This window comes from Oreochromis niloticus, linkage group LG3 (genome assembly GCF_001858045.2).
Source record: "Oreochromis niloticus isolate F11D_XX linkage group LG3, O_niloticus_UMD_NMBU, whole genome shotgun sequence".
NCBI classification, from domain to species: domain Eukaryota; kingdom Metazoa; phylum Chordata; class Actinopteri; order Cichliformes; family Cichlidae; genus Oreochromis; species Oreochromis niloticus.
Window position 1 is genome coordinate 85,121,157 of NC_031967.2, and position 24,641 is coordinate 85,145,797.

Below are 24,641 nucleotides of genomic sequence, written 5' to 3' on the forward strand. Positions count from 1 at the left end.
TGCTCTTCAGAACAGAACAGAACAGAACAGAAAAACAAGAAGTGGATCCTGGAACAATGGGAACTTCCATCTTTACAGGACTGAAGAGGAAGAAGTTTACAAGGACACTTTAAAACATCAACTGATTGAATCCATGAATGTGAAAACGTGTTTGTGAGTGAAAGAGACAGACATGTACATACTGAACTATCTGTTCAACAGTCAGGGTGTTTCTCTAACAGGAGACACTCTTTACACTCAGCACAGGGACACTGAGGAACCAGGATAGAACGTAAATCCAGGATAAAGAGTTTGAGTGAATGTGGTGTTGAAGGTGTGGAGGTGGATCAGAGTGTCAGAGGAGACTCTGTAGAAGGACAGAGTGCCAGCAGGACAGTCCACATACACTGCTACTCTGTTAGAGACAGAGGAGGAGGAGGAGGAGGAGGAGATGGATGTTGATCTGTTATTGTGCCAGACAAAAACAGGAACATCAGAGCAGTACAGACCCCAGGACTGATCATTCCCTCCAAACAAACGGCCATTACTTCTTCCTTTCCTTTCGATTCTTCTGTAACTCACTGATATATCAATATCTTCTCTCCACTCGACCTCCCAGTAACAGCGACCAGTCAGACCATTACTACACAGCAGCTGAGGATGAACATCAAATCTGTCTGGATGATCAGGATATGACTGAACCTCCTCCACATGTGTCACCTTCCTGTTGTTGTCAGACAGTTGGAGGTTTGCGTTCACTGTGTTTGTGTCGATTGTGAGTTGACAGGAATCTGATGGAGAGAACAAACACAATCCAGCTGCAGTTATTGATCCATCATCTGTTCATTGATTGACACTTTGATGATGACTCCTGACATGATGAAGATGGTTGAATGTGTGCTGCTTTGTTTTCATGAATCCCATTAAAAACACACTTACACTTCCTCAGACCTGGTCTCAACCATCGGACTCCAGCAGGCTCCACCCTGAAAGGAGGAGGGGTCAGAGCAGTCAGCATGCACACATGGACATTACATGGCTCTCATACACATACTATTAGACACTGGTAAAGGAACAGTCCAACATTTTTCACAAATACACTTCAATCCATACAAGCCTCAAACTGCTGATGATTTGGACTGATCTTTGATCTGTCAAAATATGACTGTTTCAAACTGTGACCTTCATGATCTTTCATGATCTTTATTATTCCTCTTCTGTTTAGCTGGAAAGGACACCTCCCTGCCTTTGCTGCCAGCTGTTTTTTCTCCTCTTGGTGTCAGTGTGGTTACTATATAGGTCCTTCTCAAAAATTAGCATATTGTGATCAAGTTCATTATTTCCTTTAATGTACTGATAAACATTAGACTTTCATATATTTTAGATTCATTACACACAACTGAAGTAGTTCAAGCCTTTCATTGTTTTAATATTTATGATTTTGAGATAGGAATTTTCGGGTTTTCATGAGTTATGTATGCCAAAATCATCAATATTAAAACAATGAAATGCTACTTCAGTTGTGTGTAATGAATCTAAAATATATGAAAGTCTAATGTTTATCAGTACATTATAGGAAATAATGAACTTTATCACAATATGCTAATTTTTTGAGAAGTACCTGTACATGACCTCTGGTGTTGGCTTTTCACAGCACATTGTGACCTTTCTCTATGAAAAGCACTCAAATACATGAATGCATTTGTGCAGGACTGCTTGCCTTTAAATGTACAGAAAACATCTCCCTGTAGTTATCAGCTTCTACCACAGCTCTGATTAAAACACAATGATCTTGATGCATTCTCAATCATCCAGGAAATCATCCAATCATCCAGGTTTTGGTCAGTGGTTGTTGATCAATGGTCATGGGAATTTGCATAATTATGATTAAGGAACTGACCTCACAGCCCATTGTTCCTTCAGTGGGCTGGTTTCAGTCATTATGCAAATGTCCTGTTTATAAGATTGGGGAAACCTGCAGTCAGCTGAGACTGAAGAAGTCACTTGGAGGAGTGACGAAACGTTTCTCCCACAAAACGCTACGTCCAGATGAACAGAATCAACTTTTGGAGATAACACAATGATGTGTTTTGATAAAGCTAGGGCTAACAGTTTCCCCTGGTTCCACAGTTTTTTCTTTTAAATCTAGGATCAATTTGTCCTCGGCCTCCCTGTAAAGAGATGAATCTAATCTAAATCTGGATCAGAGGAAGACAAAGATATTTCCCAAAATGCTGCACTGTTAAGTAGGGGTGCAACAATACTCGTATCTCTATTAAACCGTTCGATACAGTGCTCTAGGTTCGGTACGCATATGTATCGAACAATGCAAAATTTTTAATTTATTTTATCAACTTTTCTTCTGATGATGCTGTCTGTGTTGAGCGATCAGTGGATCTGCGTTCGACTACTCCGCCTGGGCTGCACTGTCGAGTGCAGATCCACTGAGCGCAGCGCAAGCTAGCAAGACAGAAGCTAAGCTCGTTGCAACATGGCAACTGCCTCGAACCTCCCCCACCCTCATTCAGATCTGGTGTTTGGAACTATCTTGGTTTTCATGTGAAGTATGACCCTGATGGTAAGCGCGTCATGGACAAAAGCAAAACAGTATGTCGGATGTGCCACGCAATGCTCAATTACATTGGTGGGAACTACTGCGTTAGCGCAGTTAGCTTGTTAACGTGTTGACGCCGTCCAGCCCCACACACGGGGCGATCCGCGGTAACTCGTTAACGGAGGTTTGTGGTGTTATGGCGTTAATGTCATTTTAACGAGATTAATGCTGACAGCACTAGTGGGAACACAATGAATATGACTGCACATTTACGCCGACATCATCCTAGCGCAACGACAAGTGGAAGCAGACAAAAACAACAAGCACACATGCTACAAACTTTACCCGAGTCATTTAGACAGCGATTAGCACATGATTCTCCTTATGGGGACCTGATATGTTTAATATGCTGCTGAGAATATAGCCCAGAAGAAGAGTATAGTATAGCTTTTATTTTGGAAAGAGCCATTTCTCGTTAATAAACTCTCTTTTCCAAAGATGAGTGATTTCTTGATCAGATAGATTTTTTTTTAAAATTATTTTGTTGTTTCAGCAACATTATATTTAAAAACTGTACTTTTAGTTAAAATATATATTTATAATTTTAATAAATGACAAATTAAAAAGGCATGAACATTTTTTGTATCGAAAAAATATCAAACCGTGACACCAAAGTATCGAACCGAACCGAATCGTGAATTTTGTGTATCGTTGCACCCCTACTGTTAGTATACTGAGATATACACAAGTGGTGACTGAAATTTTCCTGAGTACGTTTCCATCAGAGACCTTGTACATGACTGTTGCTCGGGGCTAATCCACCAGGACTGCAGAGGCTTCAGAAGTTGACTTTGAATCCTCTGGTTTAAAGATTTCTTCAGCATTAAATGAATCCAGTGACAGTTGTCAGTATTTCATCTGTTGCACAGCAGTAACTGCTCAGAGTTCATTCAGCAAACTTGCTTTTCAAATCCCAGGTTTTTGTTTCCTGCTTGAGAGATGATCCAGTATAAATGTTTTTCTTCCTTTTTTTCAGGTTTTTTGTGACCAAAGTCAGATTGTGTCCATCGCTTATCTAATTCAAGTCAAGCTTAAACCCACCATGATCAGTTAATGTAGCTCATAATGTTGAGTTAGAGAATTTCTATAAATCTACGTTCTTCATACAACAACTGGACAAGAAGCAGATGTGATTCCAGCAGACTGATGCTCAGAGTCCAGCTGTGGCTTTAACAGCATGTTGTTCAAAGTTTCATCATATCAGGAGCTCATGGCAGGAAATGGAAAAGTCACTTAGAATCATCATTTCTATGAGCTTTTTTATAATCTCAGGTAAAGAGCCAACATATGGTGTGTAGCTATGAATTATGGGACAGTATCTATGTCTTCTGCTTTCATAAAGGATGCTCCAGTGTCTCTTCTACTAAAGGAGGTAATAAAGGAAGCATTGAAGCACCTTTCCTCAGTATTTGGAGAATTCAAGCAGCTTTTATTGCTTTCCTTCCTGTGCCTGCTTTGGATTTCTGTTTGATGGACTTTGATGTTGGACTCTTTTGGCCACTAAAGGTTCCTTTTGTCACTTCTTCAACTGCCTCTGCATCTTTCACCTGTCTTCAGTATTATTTCACGTTTCATACAGAGCATTTCAGGGTAAGGCTCCTGTGTATCTAGTCCATCTCCACCATCACTCTTCATCTCACTCATTGAGTTCAAACATGAGTTTACTGTCTGTCCCACAGACCTGCCTAAGGTCATCAAGCTTTTCAGTCTGTGCCCCTCTCTCTAATTTTCACTTTGTACATCCTCCACTGCTCTCCTCACATGTTAGCCCCTCCCACCAGAGGAGCCAAGGAAGGGGCGAACGTGGCTCAAGAGTTGGCAGGTTTTTTTTGTAACTGGAAGGTTGCCGGTTCAAGCCCTGGCTCGGACAGTCTCGGTCATTGTGTCCTTGGGCAAGACACTTCACCTACCGCCTACTGGTGATGGCCAGAGGGGCCGATGGCGCGATATGGCAGCCTCGCTTCTGTCAGTCTGCCCCAGGGCAGCTGTGGCTACAACTGTAGCTTGCCTCCACCAGTGAGTGAATGTGACAGTGAATGAATAGTGGAATTGTAAAGCGCTTTGGGTGCCTAGAAAAACGGCTGGCAGCAGGAGAGCTGCAGCAATTGTTACAGCAAAACCAATGCAAATGATAATTGTAAAGGTGGACAGTGCGCGGGAAGGATGGGCTCGGGTGAGCTGGAGGCTGGCGCACCACTGGGACCTGCATGGAGGTGCATGCAGGTCCTGCCACGCCTGAGGGCAGCGTGCTGTCTGGTTGGCCTCTCTTCCAACAGAGGCCAGCAGGTTGTGTGTTTCTGTGTGCCCGCTGCCTGCCCAGCTGCCTGTTAGCCCCAGCTTACTTCCATGCCTGCTGTGCCGCCGCTGCTTGCTACGTGGGTGGCCACCGGACTAGCGCCGGAGCTGCCGCTGGAGGCGCGGGTGGTCCCTGGAACCTGCTCTGCGCTGACACAGGAGCGTCGTGTCCAGCGAACTGGCTGTTTTGCCTTTTAAGAAAGCACAGCATTGCAAACAAGAGCAGAACTTAAAGTAAAGAATCAATCTCACCAGGCTAGTATCGATCCGATACCGATGCCGACTTGGTATCGATATTTGGATAGATTCGCCCACCACTATGGGACAACTGATCCAACGTCCATTTCATGGGCAGGAGAGAACCATTCCTTTGTTATATCATTATCTATTAAGCAGACAAATAGCAGGTTGGATTTTAGGTGCAGTGCTTGCATTTGGAGCATTTAGCTGTAAACAGATAGCATGCAGCCAAAGTAGATCCATGCAGGTGAAACAAGCCATCCTTAAGGTGCGACAAGAGAAAAAAAAACATCCAAGAAATTACAGCAATATTAGGTGTGACAAAATCTATGTGATCTTAACCCAACTGAGCATTTCACTTGTTGAAGACTAAACTTTGGACAGAAAGGCCCACAAACAAACAGCACCTCAAAGCCGCTGCAGTAAAGGCCTGGCAGAGCATTAAAAAAGGAGGAAACCAGCATCTGGTGATGTCCATGAGTTCAAGACTTCAGGCTGTCATTGGCCAGCAAAGGGTTTTCAACCAAGTACTAAAAATTATAATTTTATTTTCACTTATTTAATTTGTCCAATGACTTAAGAGCCCCTAAAACAGGGGTAGGGAACTCCAGGCCTTGAGAGCTGGTGTCCTGCAGATTTTAAATGTGTCTTTGATCCAACACAGCTGATTTAAATATTAAACTACCTCCTCAACATGTGTTGAAGTTCTCCAGAGGCCCCTGCCCTAAAATTAAGGGATTGTGTTAAGAAAATTTGATTTGATTTGATATACCTTTATTAGTCCCACAAGGCAGGGCTCTAGACTAACTTTTTGCCATGGGCACACCGGTACGCCTAACTTTAAAAAGTTAGGCGTACCAGCACAAAAGTTAGGCGCACTCAAATTTTTCAACCGCATCGCTTAACACCGCAGTTTACATGTGCACTTTTTTTTGGGGGGGGGGGGAAGCTATGAGGTGCCTTAAGGGACATTATTACTGAAACGCTCTCACACATACTACTGAAATTTTACCTCTCACACATACTAGTGAAACGCTCTCTAATAATAATAATGATAAAATAAACTGTTAAAAGTAAGTACTGAATATTATGCCACTTATTTATGTGCAAATGTTTAATAATGAAGAACATTAAAACATTACTGTTGGTCACATGTCGGCAAAGTTATGTGACATTAGTGATGTTTGTACTTTCAGCGTCAGCTTGGTTTTAAAGCCTTTAAAATATAATAATACAATAGCTGACCTTAATCTTACAGAGAATGTGATGATTTTATGGATAATTAAAGTCAGTCATATATCCACAAACACAACAAGCTGAAAGTCAGCGATGCTGCTCGGTTTGCAGTCCTGAATATCACGGCACAAGCAGGATTCACTGCACTGTTAATGTTAGCTATGTTATATTGCTGCCTCTGTTCGGTGGTGTCGAGCCAAACGGGCTTTAACGTGTGTTTGAACGAGCTGACGGTTCACTCGTTAAGCTGAAAGAAAGATTCTTTAATCACAGGAGTCACACATGTGTCCACTGTACCATCTGGAACTCTTCTTGTTTAGCACTCGTAATAACACAAACACTAAATCCTCCTTCTCTTGTGCTGTTTTGTAGCAGTGTATACACCTGAGACTGTCACCTGTCTGTCTGTCCTGCACTCTCTCTCTGTTTCTTTCTCTCTGATTGTGGAATAAAAGTATGAACATGTATTTATAAGTTACACTTGTGTTTGAATCCTGCAGCTTATCACACATTTGATTTCCATGTGTGACAACTGCAAGTGTCCAGAGTGAGGACAGACTGAGGGACCCACTGCTGCACATCATCTGTGAGGCTTTGCACCCCTGATGATCCACCAGGACAAACTCAGCAGTGTGTGAGGAAGAGGAGGAGGAAGAGCCAGCAGCAGCTGACAGATGGAGAGAATAGACAGACTGTTCCCTGTTTGTGAAGGACTGCTAGAAAAGTTTAACATAACTAACTGTCTGTCCTGAATCAGTCTTATTAGGTAATGTTCAAATAATGTTATCATTCCAGTGTTTTCAGTGTGGGAGAAAGTACTCAGGGCCTTCAAGTTACACACTATGAAAGGCAGCAACAAGTTTAATATTCAGAAACCTAAAGTATGTATCAGCAGCAGAATGGAGCTAAAAATAAATGTTTGTTTCAGTTTATGAAGCTTTGAGTATTTTGGATTAGTAAAATGGCCTGTATTTATATAGCGCTTTACTAGTCCCTAAGGACCCCAAAGCGCTTTACATATCCAGTCATCCACCCATTCATACACACATTCACACACTGGTGATGGCAAGCTATATTGTAGCCACAGCCACCCTGGGGCGCACTGACAGAGGCGAGGCTGCCGAACACTGGCGCCACCGGGCCCTCTGACCACCACCAGTAGGCAATGGGTGAAGTGTCTTGCCCAAGGACACAACGACCGAGACTGTCCAAGCCGGAGCTCGAACCGGCAACCTTCCAATTACAAGGCGAACTCCCAACTCTTGAGCCACGATCGCCCCAGTAGTACTGCTGTGTTTGTTGCATCATATTGCTGTGATTGTTTATATGCTTTATATATTCTGAGCTAAGTTGATCTATAGTGTTACATCATATTCTATAAGGATGTTATGTGTTTGTTTACTTTCTGCCCAGTTTGACCCATTTAGCAGAAGTCAGCCTGTTTATGGCTCTGATATCTATTCTGTATGACTTAAAGCAGTTATGACATGGTCTGATTTTCTCACCCAATAAAGGAATATTTCATATATCAGTCTGATCTGCATTCTATCAGACACGGTTATCACAGCTCGTACATTTTGTTTTTACACATATATGTAAGCATTGAGTGAAATTTAGTAATGCCAACATATTACACGGACAATATTTGTCTCTTATATATAATACATCTATATATACACTGTCAAAGATACTTGTCTTTGAGTGAAGATTTAAGGGGATAGGACTTATAAATAACTGCAACTTGAATCTTTACTGAAGCTCAGTGTTAGACACAGAGTTCACTTACATGTGCTGTACCAGTGTACCTGCACATGTGATGTGACAATAGAAGTGATTTGATTTGAGAGTTCAAACTCACTGCTGTAATAACTTATGATTAATATAATGACTATAATATTGGCCATATCATATTTACACTGACTTTAGTCTCATGAACAACATTAGCTAATTGTTATTTACTAGCTAATCTTAAATGACTGTTCAGTACAGATATGAAGGCCAGCAATCATGTTTTACAGTCCTGTGGTCTCAGCCTCAGATACTTATTAAATCACACAAAGCTCGTGTAGAAACAAACAAACGAACAAAATATGTTCTCCTTCATTTCTGTGAACCACGTGTTTCCAGCTATTATGGTTGCTAGGCAACCTGGGCAGAGTGATGGAGGCTAGACCGTCCCATTTCACAAGCCTCGCACTTCCGGCCTTAGCGGTCTTTGAGTACACGGCCCTTGAGGACCGTTGAGGCTGCGTACTTTAAGGCTGCAGACCCTGAATTGGGATACAGCCAGTGTGTTCCATTTACGTTTCCCCTTTCCCGTCATGTCTGTTTACTCCCAGCTGTGCCCTCCTTCTGTGTCTCATTCCCTCATTATCCCCTTGTGTATTTAAGCCGTGTGTCTGCCTCTGTTAGTTGCTGGTTCATCTGCGTTATATGGTATTTTGTTCTTTGGTCTGCGTTTTCTCCCTGCATCTCTGTTGTGGTTTCAGGTTAGTTTTGTTAGTTTTCCCAGTTCAGGTTTGTCATTTCTGATGACCAAAATCTCAAATCCCGATATAAAACATCTATCGTCCCGATGACGATATAAATCACATTTAACATTTTCTATAAATTCTGTGAATCTTGGGTAGCTGAAGTGTTTCCAGCTGGGCGTCGTGTACCTGGATTCAACTGTTTCAACTGATGCATGAAACGACACATTTTTAGACATAGGTTGTAACGACCTCCATTTTCTTTGTGAGTATTTATTACACAGCGTGCTGCAGGGAAAAGCCTGTTCTAACGTTTGAGTCTAAGGTTTATTTTTCAGTACCTGACAGCTCTTTTTCGCTTCTCATTCGTAAATACTCTGCATACTTTTTCACGTGATTCAGTTTATTTTGAAAAGTCTCAACAGGATCTTGAGCTTTATTGTGAAAGGTTTATGTGGAAAATAAACAAGCGGACATGCGATGGTTAAAAACAGGCACTTGTCCGTCTGTAGTGTGGTTATATTAAATATAAGAGAAAGAACAAACTTTAAGAAATTAATATAGCCACTACAGTGACCATCAAAATGATGAAAAAATATTGTGGTAAACAGTTTATTTTGTGACACCACGAAACAAACAATAGCGTAAAATGAAACAATAGATGTTTTTATATCATCATCCGATATATATCGTTATATCGAACAGCCCTCCCTCGCCCTTTTTTCGTTGTTTGTCATCCACTTCAATAAAGCTCACTCTCACCAGAAGCAGTGCTTGCATTTTGGGTCCTTTAATAATTTCACATGGCTCGCCTTGCGATCCTTGACACTTTCGGCCAGTAGCCCTCACACCGATCATCATGAAATGCTTTGAGAGGCTGATAATGACCCACATCAAAGCCACCATCAGTGTCACTTCAGACCCACACCAGTACCCTACCGGAAGAATCGATCCACAGAAGATGCCATCTCTTCTGTGGTTCACACCACCGTCACCCACCCGGAGCAGAAGAATTTTTATGTCAGTTAGCTCTTCGTGGACTTCTCATCTGCTTTCAATACAATCATCCCGCAGACACTAGTTGATAAATTACTGAAATTACTTTGTAACTGGGTTCTGGACCTTCTGACCAACAGACCGCAGTCTGTGAGGAACCACAATGTCTCCTCATCCTCCATAGTCCTCAGCACTGGCTCCCCTCAGGGCTGTGTCCCCTCTTGTTCAGGCTGCTTACATATGACTGGTCACCCAACCATCCAGGCTGTCATATTGTAAAGTTTGCGGACGACACAGCTGTGGTTGGTTGCAACACAAACAATGATGAGACCGGCTACAGGAAGGAGGTGGAACACTTGGAGGACTGGTGAAGGCAAAACAATCTCTGCTTAAATGAGAAGAAGACAAAGGAGATGATTGTGGACTTCAGGAGGGGAAGACACACACACCCCTGCACATTAGAGGGTCTGCAGTCGAAGTTGTACCCACCTACAAGTACCTGGGTATGTACCTAGATAGGAACTTCAAATGGAAAAACAACACTTCAACCTGATCAGGAAGACTCACCAGAGGCTCTACTTCCTGAGGAGGTTGAGGCGTGCGGGACTTGAGAGCTCAGTCCTCATCTCCTTTTAGCGATGTGCGGTGGAGAGTGTTCTGTGCTCTGGCATCAACGTGTGGCACGGAAACTACACTGTGGCAGAAAGGAAAGCTCTACAGAGGGTGGTGAAGTCTGCACAGAGAGTTGTCGGAGGCAGCCTCCCATATACACCTCCAGATGCAGGAAGAGGGCCACCTGTATCATGAAGGACCCCACTCACCCAGCACACCCACTCTTTGTCCCGCTCCCCTCAAGCAGGAGGCTGAGGAGCATTAAATGCTAAACCACTAGACTGAGAAACAGCTTCATTCCAGAAGCTGTGAAACTTCTCAGTGCATAATGGAAAAGAACTGCTATTGTAGCACCTTAATCACTACGGACACTTACTGACACTCTCACTTTATCAATGCTGGTCAAGTATTTTATACCTATATTTATACCTACATTCTACATCCATACTCCATACTGGTACTCGGTTTGCACTCTATTTATGGTTGTTGCACTCTATTTATCATATTCTTTATCATATTATTTTATTACTTATTATTCTGTTTTGTGTAAAAAACACAATTTATTTAATACTTTAAAAAAAATCTGTTTTCTCGTTATTCTGCTTCTTTTCGCTCTGGGACCGTGTGTACATAATTTTGTTCCACCTCATGTAAACATGTGATGCAAATGACAATAAAGCTCCATGAATCCTTGAAAATTCACAGTGGTAAGCAAAATTACAAAATGTTGTCTGTCCAAATGTTAATGGACCTAACTGTAGGTCTACTCTTAATCAAACTCTCAACATGACTTATCAGTTATCATTAATGTTCCTGCAAACAGACTCCTTGGAGACCCCCTACATAAATATCCATGTACTATCCAGGTAGACTAGTGTGTCTGTCCCTGAAAATATTCCTGCATGTGTGATTGTTCATGTCTCATCTGCAGGACACAAACAGTAAGTAAGTGAAGGACACAGGAAATGTTTCCAGCTCTTCCTCCTCTATCAGACATTCTCTCCATACCTGAGAGTGTCCAGTCTCCAGCCTGGATCCTTCAGTCCAGCCGACAGCAGCTTCATTCCTGAGTCACCTGGATGATTGTAGCTCAGGTCCAGCTCTCTCAGATGGGAGGGGTTGGTGCTCAGAGCTGAGGCCAGAGAAGTACAGCCTTCCTCTGTGATCAGACAGCCTGACAGACTGCAGACACACAAAACAACAATTCATCTATAGCAAGTTCACTCAAGTATTTTTTTAATGTTTGTTTGTTTTCTCTAAACAATATTGACCGAACCAACAGCAAAAGAAGATCCAAACTACGCTTCACATAAACATCGTCATGAATGTTTATCTGACTTTTACTGTTTTTCTTCCACCACGATAAACTCACACTCTCTCTCTCTCTCTGTACTGTTTTCTGCATTATTCGCTTGCTTGTTCCGCACAAGTCTACCGTTGTTTACAGCGCTGTCGGCCGCTGTTTTTTTTCCTTTTACTTACTTCCGAAAAGAAAACCTCATTTCTGCCGTTCAATACTGAACAAATTTAAACTTTTTAAAATTATGCAAAATGCAAAACGCTCAGCCGTGTCTCTAATAAAACCACTGTAACGTCAGAGGTAACGTTCATATGTTGATTAATGTTTTTCTTTCGTTTTTGATGTACTGCAGAATATTTTTATAAAATCCCAGGCCAGAAAAATCACCTTCATGTTTTTCTGTGTTTTATCTTCAGCTACTTTGACACAAAGGCATCTGATGTGACGCTTACACCTTTGATAAAGTCTTGCGTGTGTCAGCTTCCTTTTTATAGATACAAAAATATGTAAATGTACTGATCTGAATTATAATATTTCTGACTGTCAAAAATTCCCAGATTCAAATCGAATTGAATTGAATCGAATCGAATTGAATCGAATCGTGGATCGAATCGATTCGGGACCTTGTGAATCAGAAACAAACCGATTCTAGAAATCAGTGACGATACCCAGCCCTATAGGATAGATTTATGTAGATATACAACTTTGTGTTTAACATTACTGCATTATAGTACTGTGATCTTTATCTTTATATATGGTTATGTTAGCTATACTGACGTATGCATCTAACTGGATATGTAACTTATCTATTCATTTTATTTGTCATCAATCAGACACACCAGTGTCATCCCTGATATCTCCACTACATTTAATCGTCCTTCAGCCTGTGGCTGCAGTTAGCTGGTCTGCTAGTTAGCCGGTGTGCTAGTTAGCCGCTGCGCTATTTAGCTGCTGTGCTAGTTAGCCGGTTCGCTAGTCAGCTGGTGTGCTAGTTAGCTGGTGTGCTAGTTAGCCGGTTCGCTAGTCAGCTGGTCTGCTAGTCAGCTGGTGAGCTAGTTAGCCAATGTGCTAGTTAGCCAATTCGCTAGTCAGCTGGTCTGCTACTTAGCTGGTTTGCTAGATAGCCGGTGTACTAGTTAGCTGGTGTGCTAGTTAGCTGGGATCTAACTCACTAGAACATTTGATGCTAAACTGTCTAAACTGTGTGAGCAGCTTTTGTGGCTGCTCTGTGTTACTCTCTAGCCTCTATTTAACTAATTCCTCTCAGTTTTTCCTTCTTACAAACTAGAAAACCTTCTTTTTCAGCTTCTCCACACCTGAGCTGGGGCTAAGCTACCAGCATGCAGCATGTTGAGTGTGTCTTACTCAATAGTTACACTTGTCACCCAGACTAACAACACTCCACATGTTCACCACTAGGAGGTGCTAAAAGACCACATACAGTGAGATTATCACTAAATGTCTGCTGTGTCTGACGGTGACTTGGGTTTTTACTAACTGACTACATGAGCAGGATTAGCTGCAGTTCCATCTTTGTAAAAGAGACTCAGCAGCAGATTAGAACCAAACAGAAACATTTCTACTTTTTCTGCAGCAGCAGCTAAATGCATGGAGCCTAAACTCCAGTGACAATGAGACACATACAGTGTGACTACTGTGACTTTACAGCTGGGCCTCATTCACTGACATTAGTGAGATATGACTGAATCTATATCACACTTAAAGCTTTCTGTAAATGAAAGAATCAGTGAAAACGAGGCACTTCAGTCGATTTTAAACACAAACTCTGAACATAACCTGATCCAGACCAGGTTATAGGTTCAGCATCATAGTCAAAGGAGTTTGCAAAGAAAAGCGTCTGGACTTCTTTAAGTTGCTTGAAGACGTTTCACCTCTCATCCGAGAAGCTTCTTCAGTTCTAAGGTCAAATGGCCGAGAGTCCCAGATTTAAACCCAGTGGGAGTATCCCCCCAAGGAGGGACAAAGGACCCCCTGGTGATCCTCTAATCACATGCGCCCAGATGTGAAAGCGGGTGTGGGACCTAATCAGCCAGGGTTTCGGGTGAGCCCATTGTGAAACCTGGCCCCACCTTGTCATGTGAATTCCTGAGGTCAGATGGCCCAGGATGTGAGTGGGCGTTAAGGCGTCTGGGGAGGGAACTCAAAACTGGATTATAGATGGCAGACAGATGGTGTCGTAAACCACCGCCTCTGTTCAAAGATGGTCGCTCACAGTGGACATAGATGGCCTCTTTCACTCCTCTTTCAAACCATCTGTCCTCTCTGTCCAAAATGTGAACATTGGCATCCTCGAAAGAGTGTCCTTTATCCTTAAGATGCAGATGGACTGCTGAGTCTTGTCCTGTGGAGGTGGCTCTTCTATGTTGTGCCATGCGCTTGTGAAGTGGCTGTTTGGTCTCTCCAATGTAGAGGTCTGGGCATTCCTCGCTGCACTGTCCTTTGTCCCTCCTTGGGGGGATACTCCCACTGGGTTTAAATCTGGGACTCTCGGCCATTTGACCTTAGAACTGAAGAAGCTTCTCGGATGAGAGGTGAAACGTCTTCAAGCAACTTAAAGAAGTCCAGACGCTTTTCTTTGCAAACTCCTTTGACTACGATGACCTGGATGACTGAGAACCTTCACAGACAGGTTCAGCATCAGTAACTACGGTGATGTAACCAGGTAAACACCGAGCTAGGACAGAGACAGACAAACATTTATGCTCACAATCACTTGAGTTAACCCAGCATGCATGTTTTTGGACTGTGGGAGGAAGCAGAGAACCTGAAGACAACCTACACAGGCCACACTATCACCCTCATTTACAGAATTATAATTTAATTAGGTGATAAAGTAAAGAAAATAAATGTTTTAATAAAAAGATATTCATAAATGAACTATTATTCAAGTAAGTAAGTAAAATATATTTATATAGCACATAATCTTGTTTTTATAGAAATGACTTCAGCTGCTTTTTCAAAGAGTCAGTGGAGTTTAGACAGCGTAAAGACAACAGCAGGGAGTTCCACAGCCTCGGTGCCTGAAAAGCTCGATCCCCACGTGTGTTGAACCGAGTCCGTGGGACCAACAGTGAACTCTGACCTAAAGACCTAAGTGCTCGGGATGAAGCACGAGGTTTCAGCAGGTCAGAGATGTACTGAGGAGCTTCACCATGTACAGCTCTAAAAGTTATGACTAAAATGTTAAAATGAACCCTAAAATTTAGTGGCAACCAATGAAGAGAAGCCAAAACTGGAGTAATGTGTGACCTCTTGTTTGTTCCAGTTAAAAGTCTCGCCGCAGCATTCTGTACAGTGTGAAGCTCCAGAGCTGATTTGTTGAGACAAGTAAAAAGACCATTACAATAATCCAAGTGAGAAGAGATAAAAGCATGAAGAATCATCTCAAGTTCTGCCTTTGACACCAGTCTGAGTTCAAACATGTTTAATAAACCATCCATCCATTCGCTTCCGCTTATCCTTTTTTTCCAGGGTCGCGGGGGGCGCTGGAGCCTATCCCAGCTGTCATAGGGCGAGAGGCGGGGTACACCCTGGACAGGTCGCCAGTCTGTCGCAGGGCTAACACACAGGGACAGACAACCATTCACACTCACATTCACACCTAGTGGCAATTTAGATTATCCAATTAATCTATCCCCACAAGCTGCATGTCTTTGGACGGTGGGAGGAAGCCGGAGTATCCGGAGGGAACCCACGCAAACACGGGGAGAACATGCAAACTCCACACAGAAAGACCCCGGCCTGATGGTGGAATTGAACTCAGGACCTTCTTGCTGTGCGGCAACAGTGCTAACCACCGTGCCACCGTGCTGCCTGTTTAATAAACCATTAACTTGAAATCTAAATATAAATGGCGAATTTTAATAATAATGGGTTGCATTTATATAGCGCTTTTCGGGGCCCTCAAAGCGCTTTACAATGCCACTATTCATTCACTCTCAAATTCACACACTGGTGGAGGCAGCTACAGTTGTAGCCACAGCTGCCCTGGGGTAGACTGACAGAAGCGAGGCTACCATATCGAGCCATCGGCCCCTCTGGCCATCACCAGTAAGTGGTAGGTGAAGGGTCTTGCTCAAGGACAACAAATACTATTAAAAAATAAAACTCTGCAGTTTTATGTTGATATAAAATGGATGCAGGATCTGTAATTTTGGAGTGATACATTGAAGAATAAGAAGTATTGGCTACTTAAAAAATTTGTTCAAAAGTAAATAAAATTTTTTAAATCTTGTCAAGTCTGTAGAAAAAAATAAAGATAAAGTTCATGTTGTAATACATTTTTTAGAAATTTGAAAAATTCAGTTCGTCCTCCAACGTTACCTAAAGCTCTGCAACTTTGGCTTCTCTTTTAACTTGATGAACGTAATTAAAAATCATAATTGTAATCAATTAATTAAAATTAATTAAAAACATCAAAAGTTTAGTCCAGGGTGTAAATATTAGGTATCTGCTGTTAGAAATAAGTTAGAAATATTAAACCAAAGAGATGTTCATTCATTAGAGCTCAGACTTTACTCGTACTGCAGAGCTGAGGCTAGAGACATATCACTTTACTTAATAAAATGTGAATACATTCTAAAAACTCTGGTTTAAAATGTTTCTCTCTCGCCGTCATCCTAAAAATTCCCCCTCTTCCTAAACAACCAAATGTCATGTTGCTATATCATTTTTTTGATTGGTCGACATGGTGCATTTTTCCACCAACAGGAAAGGGATGATTTTGGTTTTTTTTGCTCATAAGCAGAGAGTGCTTGCTGCGCTGTCCTTAGACAGTAAAAGTGACAAAACTATTGAGGAAAAAACGCCACGTATATATTGTTTATCATGACTCTGGTTTTACGTGGCCTATGAACACAATTTAAAAACTGGTATATATCACCTTGTTGCTTTGTCATCTTGAAGTGGTCATGTGATTGGCTTACCACGACTACTTTATTCTTCCTCAGTCAAACAGCAGCACTCATGCGATTGTTTTGCCCCCTTAGCTCCAGGTGTTGTGCTAGAAAATGATCGTCTGCCAGAAAGTGATCACCGTCCGCGGGAGTGCATGCAGCTGCTTAAAGCCGTAGTGTCCAGATTACTTACAGCTACTTCCTGCAGCTGATAGTAACGCGACCGCACCGAATCCAATTCAGGATTTTGATTTCCATCACACTTCCACTGGATGCCCAGCTGGTCTCCTGTTATGTGATTATCATCAACACAGAACTGGAGGATAAGACCGTGGTTCAGGGGGTTGGGAAGCTCATCTTATAACCAGAAGGTTGCCGGTACGATCCCCAGCTCTGTCTGTCTTGGTCGTTGTGTCCTTGGAACACAAGACACTTCACCTACTGCCTACTGGTGTTGGCCAGTGGGGCTGGTGGTGCTCAGTCTGTCCCAGGGCAGCTGTGGCTACAACTGTAGCTTGCCTCCACCAGTGTGTGAATGTGAGAGTGAATGAATAGTGGAATTGTAAAGGGTCTTTGAGGGTCTCGAAGAGCACTATATAAATGCATCCATTATTATTATAAAGAGCATCTTTAGGCCTGACTGTGCTCATTCTTCCTCCAACCTCTCCTTACCAAAGATAACAACTACATCAGTATTAGATCAATAACAATTTCTGCAATTCAATGGTGGACATTCACTTTTAAGCCTTGTGTAAAACGATAAAACCTAAAAGTCCGAGTATTATTCTTTGTGCAAACAGCTCTTGCAGGTTACCCCGGACTTAATAATTAAATAATAATAATAATAAAAAACCTTTCCTTTGAGCAGCTGTTCAGGCTACTAAACTCATCCCAGAAATAACAAGTGGCACCATTAATAGTGGAGCTAACTTTAACAGGTGAAACTGATTTGACCTATAAGGCTACTGTGCTTACTTCTTATCAGGGTTAGTAGGGAAGACATCTAGATGAGGAAGTTAGTAGTAGGTAGTTATTACCGGGTGAGTCCCCTCCCCCACATCAGCACCAGAACCCTGCATTATCTACAGGGTAAGACTGCCTGTTTTATCAAACTATGGCCATTACTACTGTGATCATTTGCAGCCCAGTGTGCTGCTCTCTCTGCTGGGATGAACCACTGGAGCTCACCCAGTCATCCCTTTCTTTCTCTCAAGAAGAAGTGAAATAAATATATTTATTATGTTACGAGTCTAATATTCTTTAAATCAAACTGTAATGAATAAATTAAGCAAGAAGATATGGTGGCTCCAAGTGTTCTAGAAGAAAAGATAAACATCTCATTTTGAGAAGTACTGTAAGTACTGTGAGACATGACTATAACAACTTATAAAAGTAATTCAGGGTCCAATTATCCACTCAAATGTAAATAAAAGTTCACTTGACAGCTGTATAAAGGTTACCTGTTTATACAATAATATAAGTCATATTTCAAATGATCATCTGTGGAAAAGTTTGAATCCTGACCTGAGAGTTTCCACTGCACACTGGGAACTCTTTAGTCCAGCAGACAGAACCTTCACTTCTGAATCCTGCAGGTCAGAGTTACTCAGGTCCAGCTCTCTCAGACTACAGGACTGGGAGCTGAGGACTGAGCACAGAGCTTCACAGCTTCTCTCTGACAGGTTACAGCCACTGAGTCTGAAAAATAAAAGATAATCTATAAAACAAATACTCATGTCATGTAGAGTTTGTTAACACATTTCACAACATTTATTTATTTATTGGTAATTTATTTCAAACATGTAAACAATATACAGGTACATTTACAAAAAAAATAAGAGAGAGAGAGAAAAAAAATACTATACAAAAAAAATCAATACATTTCAATATAGCTGCCGTTCTGATTAATTTACATGTTGAAAGGGAGTGGAAAGAAGTAAACACTTATTTAATCCCACCCCTTTGCCATAAATTATCAGTTAATATTTAGTCAGCTTCCTTACGGATATAATTTGTAATAAAATATAGTGAACATATTTCTGATATACTATATAATATAATATCATGAATTTTTTTTATTTATTTATTTATTTTTAACATTAAATCTTGACTTTCTATTTTTAAAGGAAATATTAACATACTAAGATACAACATCACATGGATGAACTTTAATTAACAATTATAAAAACAAACTGTTTTCTGATCTGACCTCAGGGTATTCAGTTTACAGTTTAAACTTTGTAGTCCAGCAGATAGAAGCTTCACTCCTGAATCCTGCAGCTTTCTGATACTCAGGTCCAGCCCTGTCAGACTAGACGACTGTGAGCTGAGAACTGAGGACAGAGCTTCACAGTTTTCCACTGAGAGTTCACAGATGTTAAGTCTGAAGATAAAAACATGAATAAAGATTGTTGTTAAATCAGAGTAATTGTTGTAATCAGGGTGCAATAGCTTATTGTATTGTGCTGAGCAGGTATAACTTCACTTTAACTTAGAAATGAATAAAACTGCTATGAAACAAGGATAACAGGATAAAGTTTACCTATACTGGTTAAATTGTGATTATTATTATTAAAACAAATATCAAACATATAAACAAACAGAACTAAACAGAATACAAATTGATCTGACCTCAGAATATTCAGTTTGGCGTGTGGACTCTCCACTGCAGCAGACAGAAGCTTTAATGCTGAAGCCTTCAGGCTGTTGGTACTCAGGTCCAGCTCTCTCAGACTACAGGACTGGGAGCTGAACACTGACAACAAATTTTCACAGCCTTCCTCTGAGACGTTACAGCTGCTCAGTCTGAGAGAGAAAGGAAAAAAAAACAAAAAAAAAACAAACAATATATGTGATCAAATATATATGTTGAACCTTTTTTTAAATTTTATTTTAAACCTCTGAGACTATGAGTGATCCCAATCCAGTGCCCACTATTGGTACCCAAGTTTTTTCCTCCATACTGGATGAAAACAGGACAGCCACAGCAGAGATTTATAATAAAAAATAGAGACTGTGCACTGAAAGTGAGATAAAAAAAAAACCAAACTGCCGGAGTTGCAGACAAGTAAACAAGCTGAGGATAATAAACCTGTCAGAGGGGCTGAAGGATCAGAGCTAATGTTCTTATTGGCTGGGTCTGGATTGTACTTTGATAAGAGTTACTGACAAAAATGTGTCAGAAATGCTGACACATCCTTCTGGACTGAAAAAATATTTACTGAGTGACTGATGATCATTTAATTCACTATTTTTTTAACTGTTCTTTGAACTCAGCAGTTCTTATTTATTTCCCATGGTTTTAAGATTTTTATCGATTATAAGATTTTAAGCGATGAGTTCACGTTTACTTACAGAGCTTTGTTGGAGGCTCTGACCACTGGCAGCATTCTCAGAAGAGCCTCCTCTGAAGCAGAGTATTTCTTGAAGTCAAACTCATCCAGATCTTCTTCTGATGACAGTAACATGAAGGTCAGAACTGAGCACTGAGCAGGAGACAGTTTACCTGTTGAGAGACTTCCTGAAGTCCTGTATTGTTGGATCTCCTCCACTAGAGAACGATCATTCAGTTCATTCAGACAGTGGAGCAGATTGATGCTTTTCTCTGCAGACAGATTCTCACTGAGCTTCTCCTTGATGTACTGGACTGTTTTCTGATTGGTCTGTGAGTTACTTCCTGTCTGTGTCAGCAGGCCTCGTAGGAGAGTCTGATTGGTCTGCAGTGAAAGACCCAGGAGGAAGCGGAGGAACAAGTCCAGGTGTCCATTTGGACTCTGTAAGGCCTTGTTCACAGCACTCTGGTAGAAGTGTTTCTCTACAGATTCTCTTCTTTTAGGTTTCTTGGAGGTTATTTGTTGTTCTTGCATCAGATTGAGTCCAGAGTTGATGAAGGTCAGATGGACATGAAGAGCAGCCAGAAACTCCTGAACACTCAGATGGATGAAGCAGAACACCTTGTCCTGGTACAGTCCTCTCTCCTCTTTAAAGATCTGTGTGAACACTCCCGAGTACACTGAGGCTGCTCTGATATCGATGCCACACTCTGTCAGGTCTGATTCATAGAAGATCAGGTTTCCTTTCTGCAGCTGATCAAAAGCCAGTTTTCCCAGAGACTCCATCATCTTCCTGCTCTCTGGACTCCAGTGTGGATCTGTCTCAGCTCCTCCATCATACTTGACCTTCTTCACTTTGGCCTGAACCACCAGGAAGTGGATGTACATCTCAGTCAGGGTCTCGGGCAGCTGTCCTCCCTCTCTGGTTTCCAGCACATCCTCCAGAACTGTAGCAGTGATCCAGCAGAAGACTGGGATGTGGCACATGATGTGGAGGCTTCGTGATGTCTTGATGTGGGAGATGATCCTGCTGGCCTGCTGCTCATCTTTGAATCTCTTCCTGAAGTACTCCTCCTTCTGTGGGTCAGTGAACCCTCTGACCTCTGTCACCATGCCAACACAGTCAGGAGGGATCTGATTGGCTGCTGCAGGTCGTGTGGTTATCCAGAGGTGAGCAGAGGGAAGCAGTTTCCCCCTGATGAGGTTTATCAGCAGAACATCCACTGAGGTGGACTCTCTAGGGTCAGTTAGGATTGTAGTTTTGTGGAAGTCCAGAGGAAGTCGACACTCATCCAGACCATCAAAGATGAACACAACCTGGAAGTCTTCAAAGCTGCAGATTCTTGCTTCTTTGGTTTCAGTAAAGAAGTGATGAACAAGTTCCACCAAGCTGAACTTTTCCTCTTTCAGCACATTCAGCTCTCTGAAAGTGAATGGAAATATGAACTGGATGTCCTGGTTGGCTTTGTCTTCAGCCCAGTCCAGGGTGTATTTCTGTGTTAAGACTGTTTTCCCAATGCCAGCCACTCCCTTTGTCAGCACTGTTCTGATTGGTTTATTTCTTCCGGGTGAGGCTTTAAAGATGTCTTCTTGTCTGATTGTTGTTTCTGGTCTGTCTGGTTTCCTGGATGCTGTTTCAATCTGTCTGACCTCATGCTCATCATTGACCTCTGCAGTCCCTCCCTCTGTGATGTAGAGCTCTGTGTAGATCTGATTCAGAAGGGTTGGGCTTCCTGCTTTAGCGATCCCCTCAAACACACACTCAAACTCATCCTTCAGCTTAGACTTGAGTTTAAGTTGACACTTCTGAAGAGTCTCTGAATAAAAACAGTAGTTGAGATGATTAGTCTACTATGGTCCATACATTGCCAACAACTTATATATACATCTATTTGCATCTTAATAACTTTTGTTTAAATCTCATTAGATGTTTGTGTAGCATGAGTTATACTTTTGAATTTCACCAAAACATGCTCTGTTTAGTGAAATATTTCATTTTTTTTTTTTAATCTCCTGCCTATGTGATCTGAGTCTGTGTGTGTTCGTGTGCACTGAGTGGTGACGTAGACTCGTGCATGTGTGCCCGGATCACAGCTCCTTTCAGCATGGCCGGAGGTAAGTCAGTGCCTCGTTGCTCTCTGCTAATGAAAGTTTATTAAGACCACAAGCTGCAATTTGAATATAGCTGAACTGCCGTATTTTGGTCTGTTGTTAACAGACTCATTCGGTATAAGTTTTGTAGAGAGCAGATTTAGCTAATTTAACTTTTTTTTTAATGAGTTTTAGCCCAAAGATGCAGCTGTACCGTTTTCTTTTGTCAGGAGACACGCACAGATCACAGGCCTTTATTTCTATGTGTTGCAGGTATGGGATGTGGTTTTTCATTGATTGCTTTCATGGTACAGTGCTGTATTGCCTGTTGGATGGTGTTTATTAATATCATTTTATTTGAGTTTAAGGTTTGAATTATAAGCACCAAAAACTTGGGTCATGGTTATTAATTTGAATTTGTTTGTCTGATTGTTCAATTATTTTCGAATTATTTTGTTTGCTTGATCCTATAAGTTGTTTTTGATTATTTTTCTGATATATTATTTATTTTATGCTTTTTGTTGTTTTTTGAGAGCTTAATTGAAAATTTTAAAACAATTCATTGTATATGATTCATTATATTCTAGTAGAGTAGATAAAGCTGCAGCATTATCACAGCACAGATCCTCCACAGCATGGCTGGAGGAGAGGTTTCATCGCAGGCGCACGATATGCACAGATCGCATCTATCCATGTAGATAGAATATAATCCACCCACTGTTGTCATCTTCAATGCCCTGTAACAACATAGAGCAGAGCAGCTACCCGAATGCTACTTCAACAGTGGTCGATCGTGGAAATATGGTATCTAACAAGATTCTTACTCTGGATGGCATTACCTTGGCCTCCAGTAATGCTGTGAGGAACCTTGGAGTCATTTTTGACCAGGACATGTCCTTCCTTGCACATATTAAACAAATATGTAAGACTGCTTTCTTCCATTTGCGCAACATCTCTAAAATTAAAAATATCCTGTCTCACAGTGATGCTGAAAAACTACTTCATGCATTCATTACTTCCAGGCTGGACTACTGTAATTCATTATTATCAGGAAGTCTGGAAAATCCTGCTCCTCACATACAAGGTCTTAAATAATCAGGCCCCATCTTATCTTAATGACCTTGTAGTACCATATCACCCTATTAGAGCACTTCGCTCTCGCTCTGCAGGCCTACTTGTTGTTCCTAGAGTATTTAAAAGTAGAATGGGAGGCAGAGCCTTCAGTTTTCAGGCCCCTCTTCTGTGGAACCAGCTTCCAGTTTGGATTCAGGAGACAGACACTATCTCTACTTTCAAGATTAGGCTTCAAACTTTCCTTTTTGCTAAAGCATATAGTTAGGGCTGGACCATGTTGCACTGATTTTGAAAGAGTGAAGGTCTAAATGTTTTATGAAGTCATTGTATAACTTTCCTAAAACATGATTTGTTTGACTATTTCTGATCAGAGCTCTGATTGGTCAGCTCAGAGTTCACATGTTTCTGCCTCATGCATGTCTCTTCAGACAGACTGATGAATTCTTACCTTCTGATTTTGATGAAAGTGATGAGGCTTCCTGGGTTGAGGGAGTTCCTGTTGGAGGAAAGTGCACCTTAAATCATGAGCTTTTTAAAAATGAAAACCTGTGTGGATTCAAAATAATGTAAATGTAATATTTGTACTCAAAGATTATTTGAGGAGGAAAGAGAAAACTAAGAAGTTCAATATATACAATAAATTATGAGAATGTTGTGTCCTAACACACTGACTGTTTGTTTGTTTTTTCTCTGACTGACCTTTTTTAATCTTCTTTAAAACCAACCTCGCCACCTCCATCACATGGTCAGTAGTATATGTTTCCACCATGAGATCCACCGTTCTTGTTCTGTTCGCTTTCTCCAGGCGGCTCTTTTTGATGGGGGTGAAATCACCTCCATTCTGCAGGTGCCAGTGGAAACGTTTCAGCTCCTTTTTTCTTAAATCATCCAGCATGTTCAGCAGCTGCTCTTTAACAGACGCCTCCATCTTCGACCTGTAAATCATGAGAGAAGATGAATCACGGTCTCAGCATAGTTGAATTTTACTTATTATTATTATTATCACAGCAGATTACATGTTTCATCTGGATAATTTAGAATTTACTTATGACTGAATTTTCTGGATGGATTATTCTGTGTGGTGAGAATAACATCACACAGTGAATGGTAAGAATCAATAATGAATAAAATACAGTAGGGGCAGCCTTGTAGATAGCGAGCCCGTTCTCACTTCCACGTTGTTATAGTATGCGGCGGATTCCAGCCCTGTGTTGCAGCCCTAAACCTAACCTTATCCCTAAGCCTAACCATAACCTTATGCCTAACCTTAACCAGCACTTTAATGAGGTGAAATAGTGTTTTCCCAAGCGACTTTAAGGAAAAGAGCAAACATGTGTAGATTGAGTTCTCATGTGTCTGCAGTTTTCCGAAGTCATCACGTAGGAACTCGTTGGGTGCCCGAAAACGTAATATGTTGACGATTTGTCACCTAACGTAAAATGTTATGCTTTGGGAGTGAGAACGGGTTGGGAGAGCCGGTGTTCA

At 41.4% G+C, this 24,641-nt stretch overlaps 1 protein-coding gene across 1 annotated transcript; it reads right to left on the bottom strand.

Moving 5' to 3' along the window:
- Positions 1-237: 237 nt before the first annotated feature.
- LOC109200012 (protein NLRC3-like) lies at positions 238-24,084 on the bottom strand. The gene is made up of 8 exons (XM_025905273.1): positions 23,856-24,084; positions 23,605-23,652; positions 20,014-21,808; positions 18,184-18,357; positions 11,452-11,625; positions 10,084-10,219; positions 4,936-5,079; positions 238-762 (listed from the first exon to the last, which is right to left on the bottom strand). The coding sequence occupies exons 1-8, from the start codon at positions 24,082-24,084 to the stop codon at positions 238-240; spliced, it is 3,225 nt and encodes a 1,074-aa protein (XP_025761058.1).
- Positions 24,085-24,641: the final 557 nt, after the last annotated feature.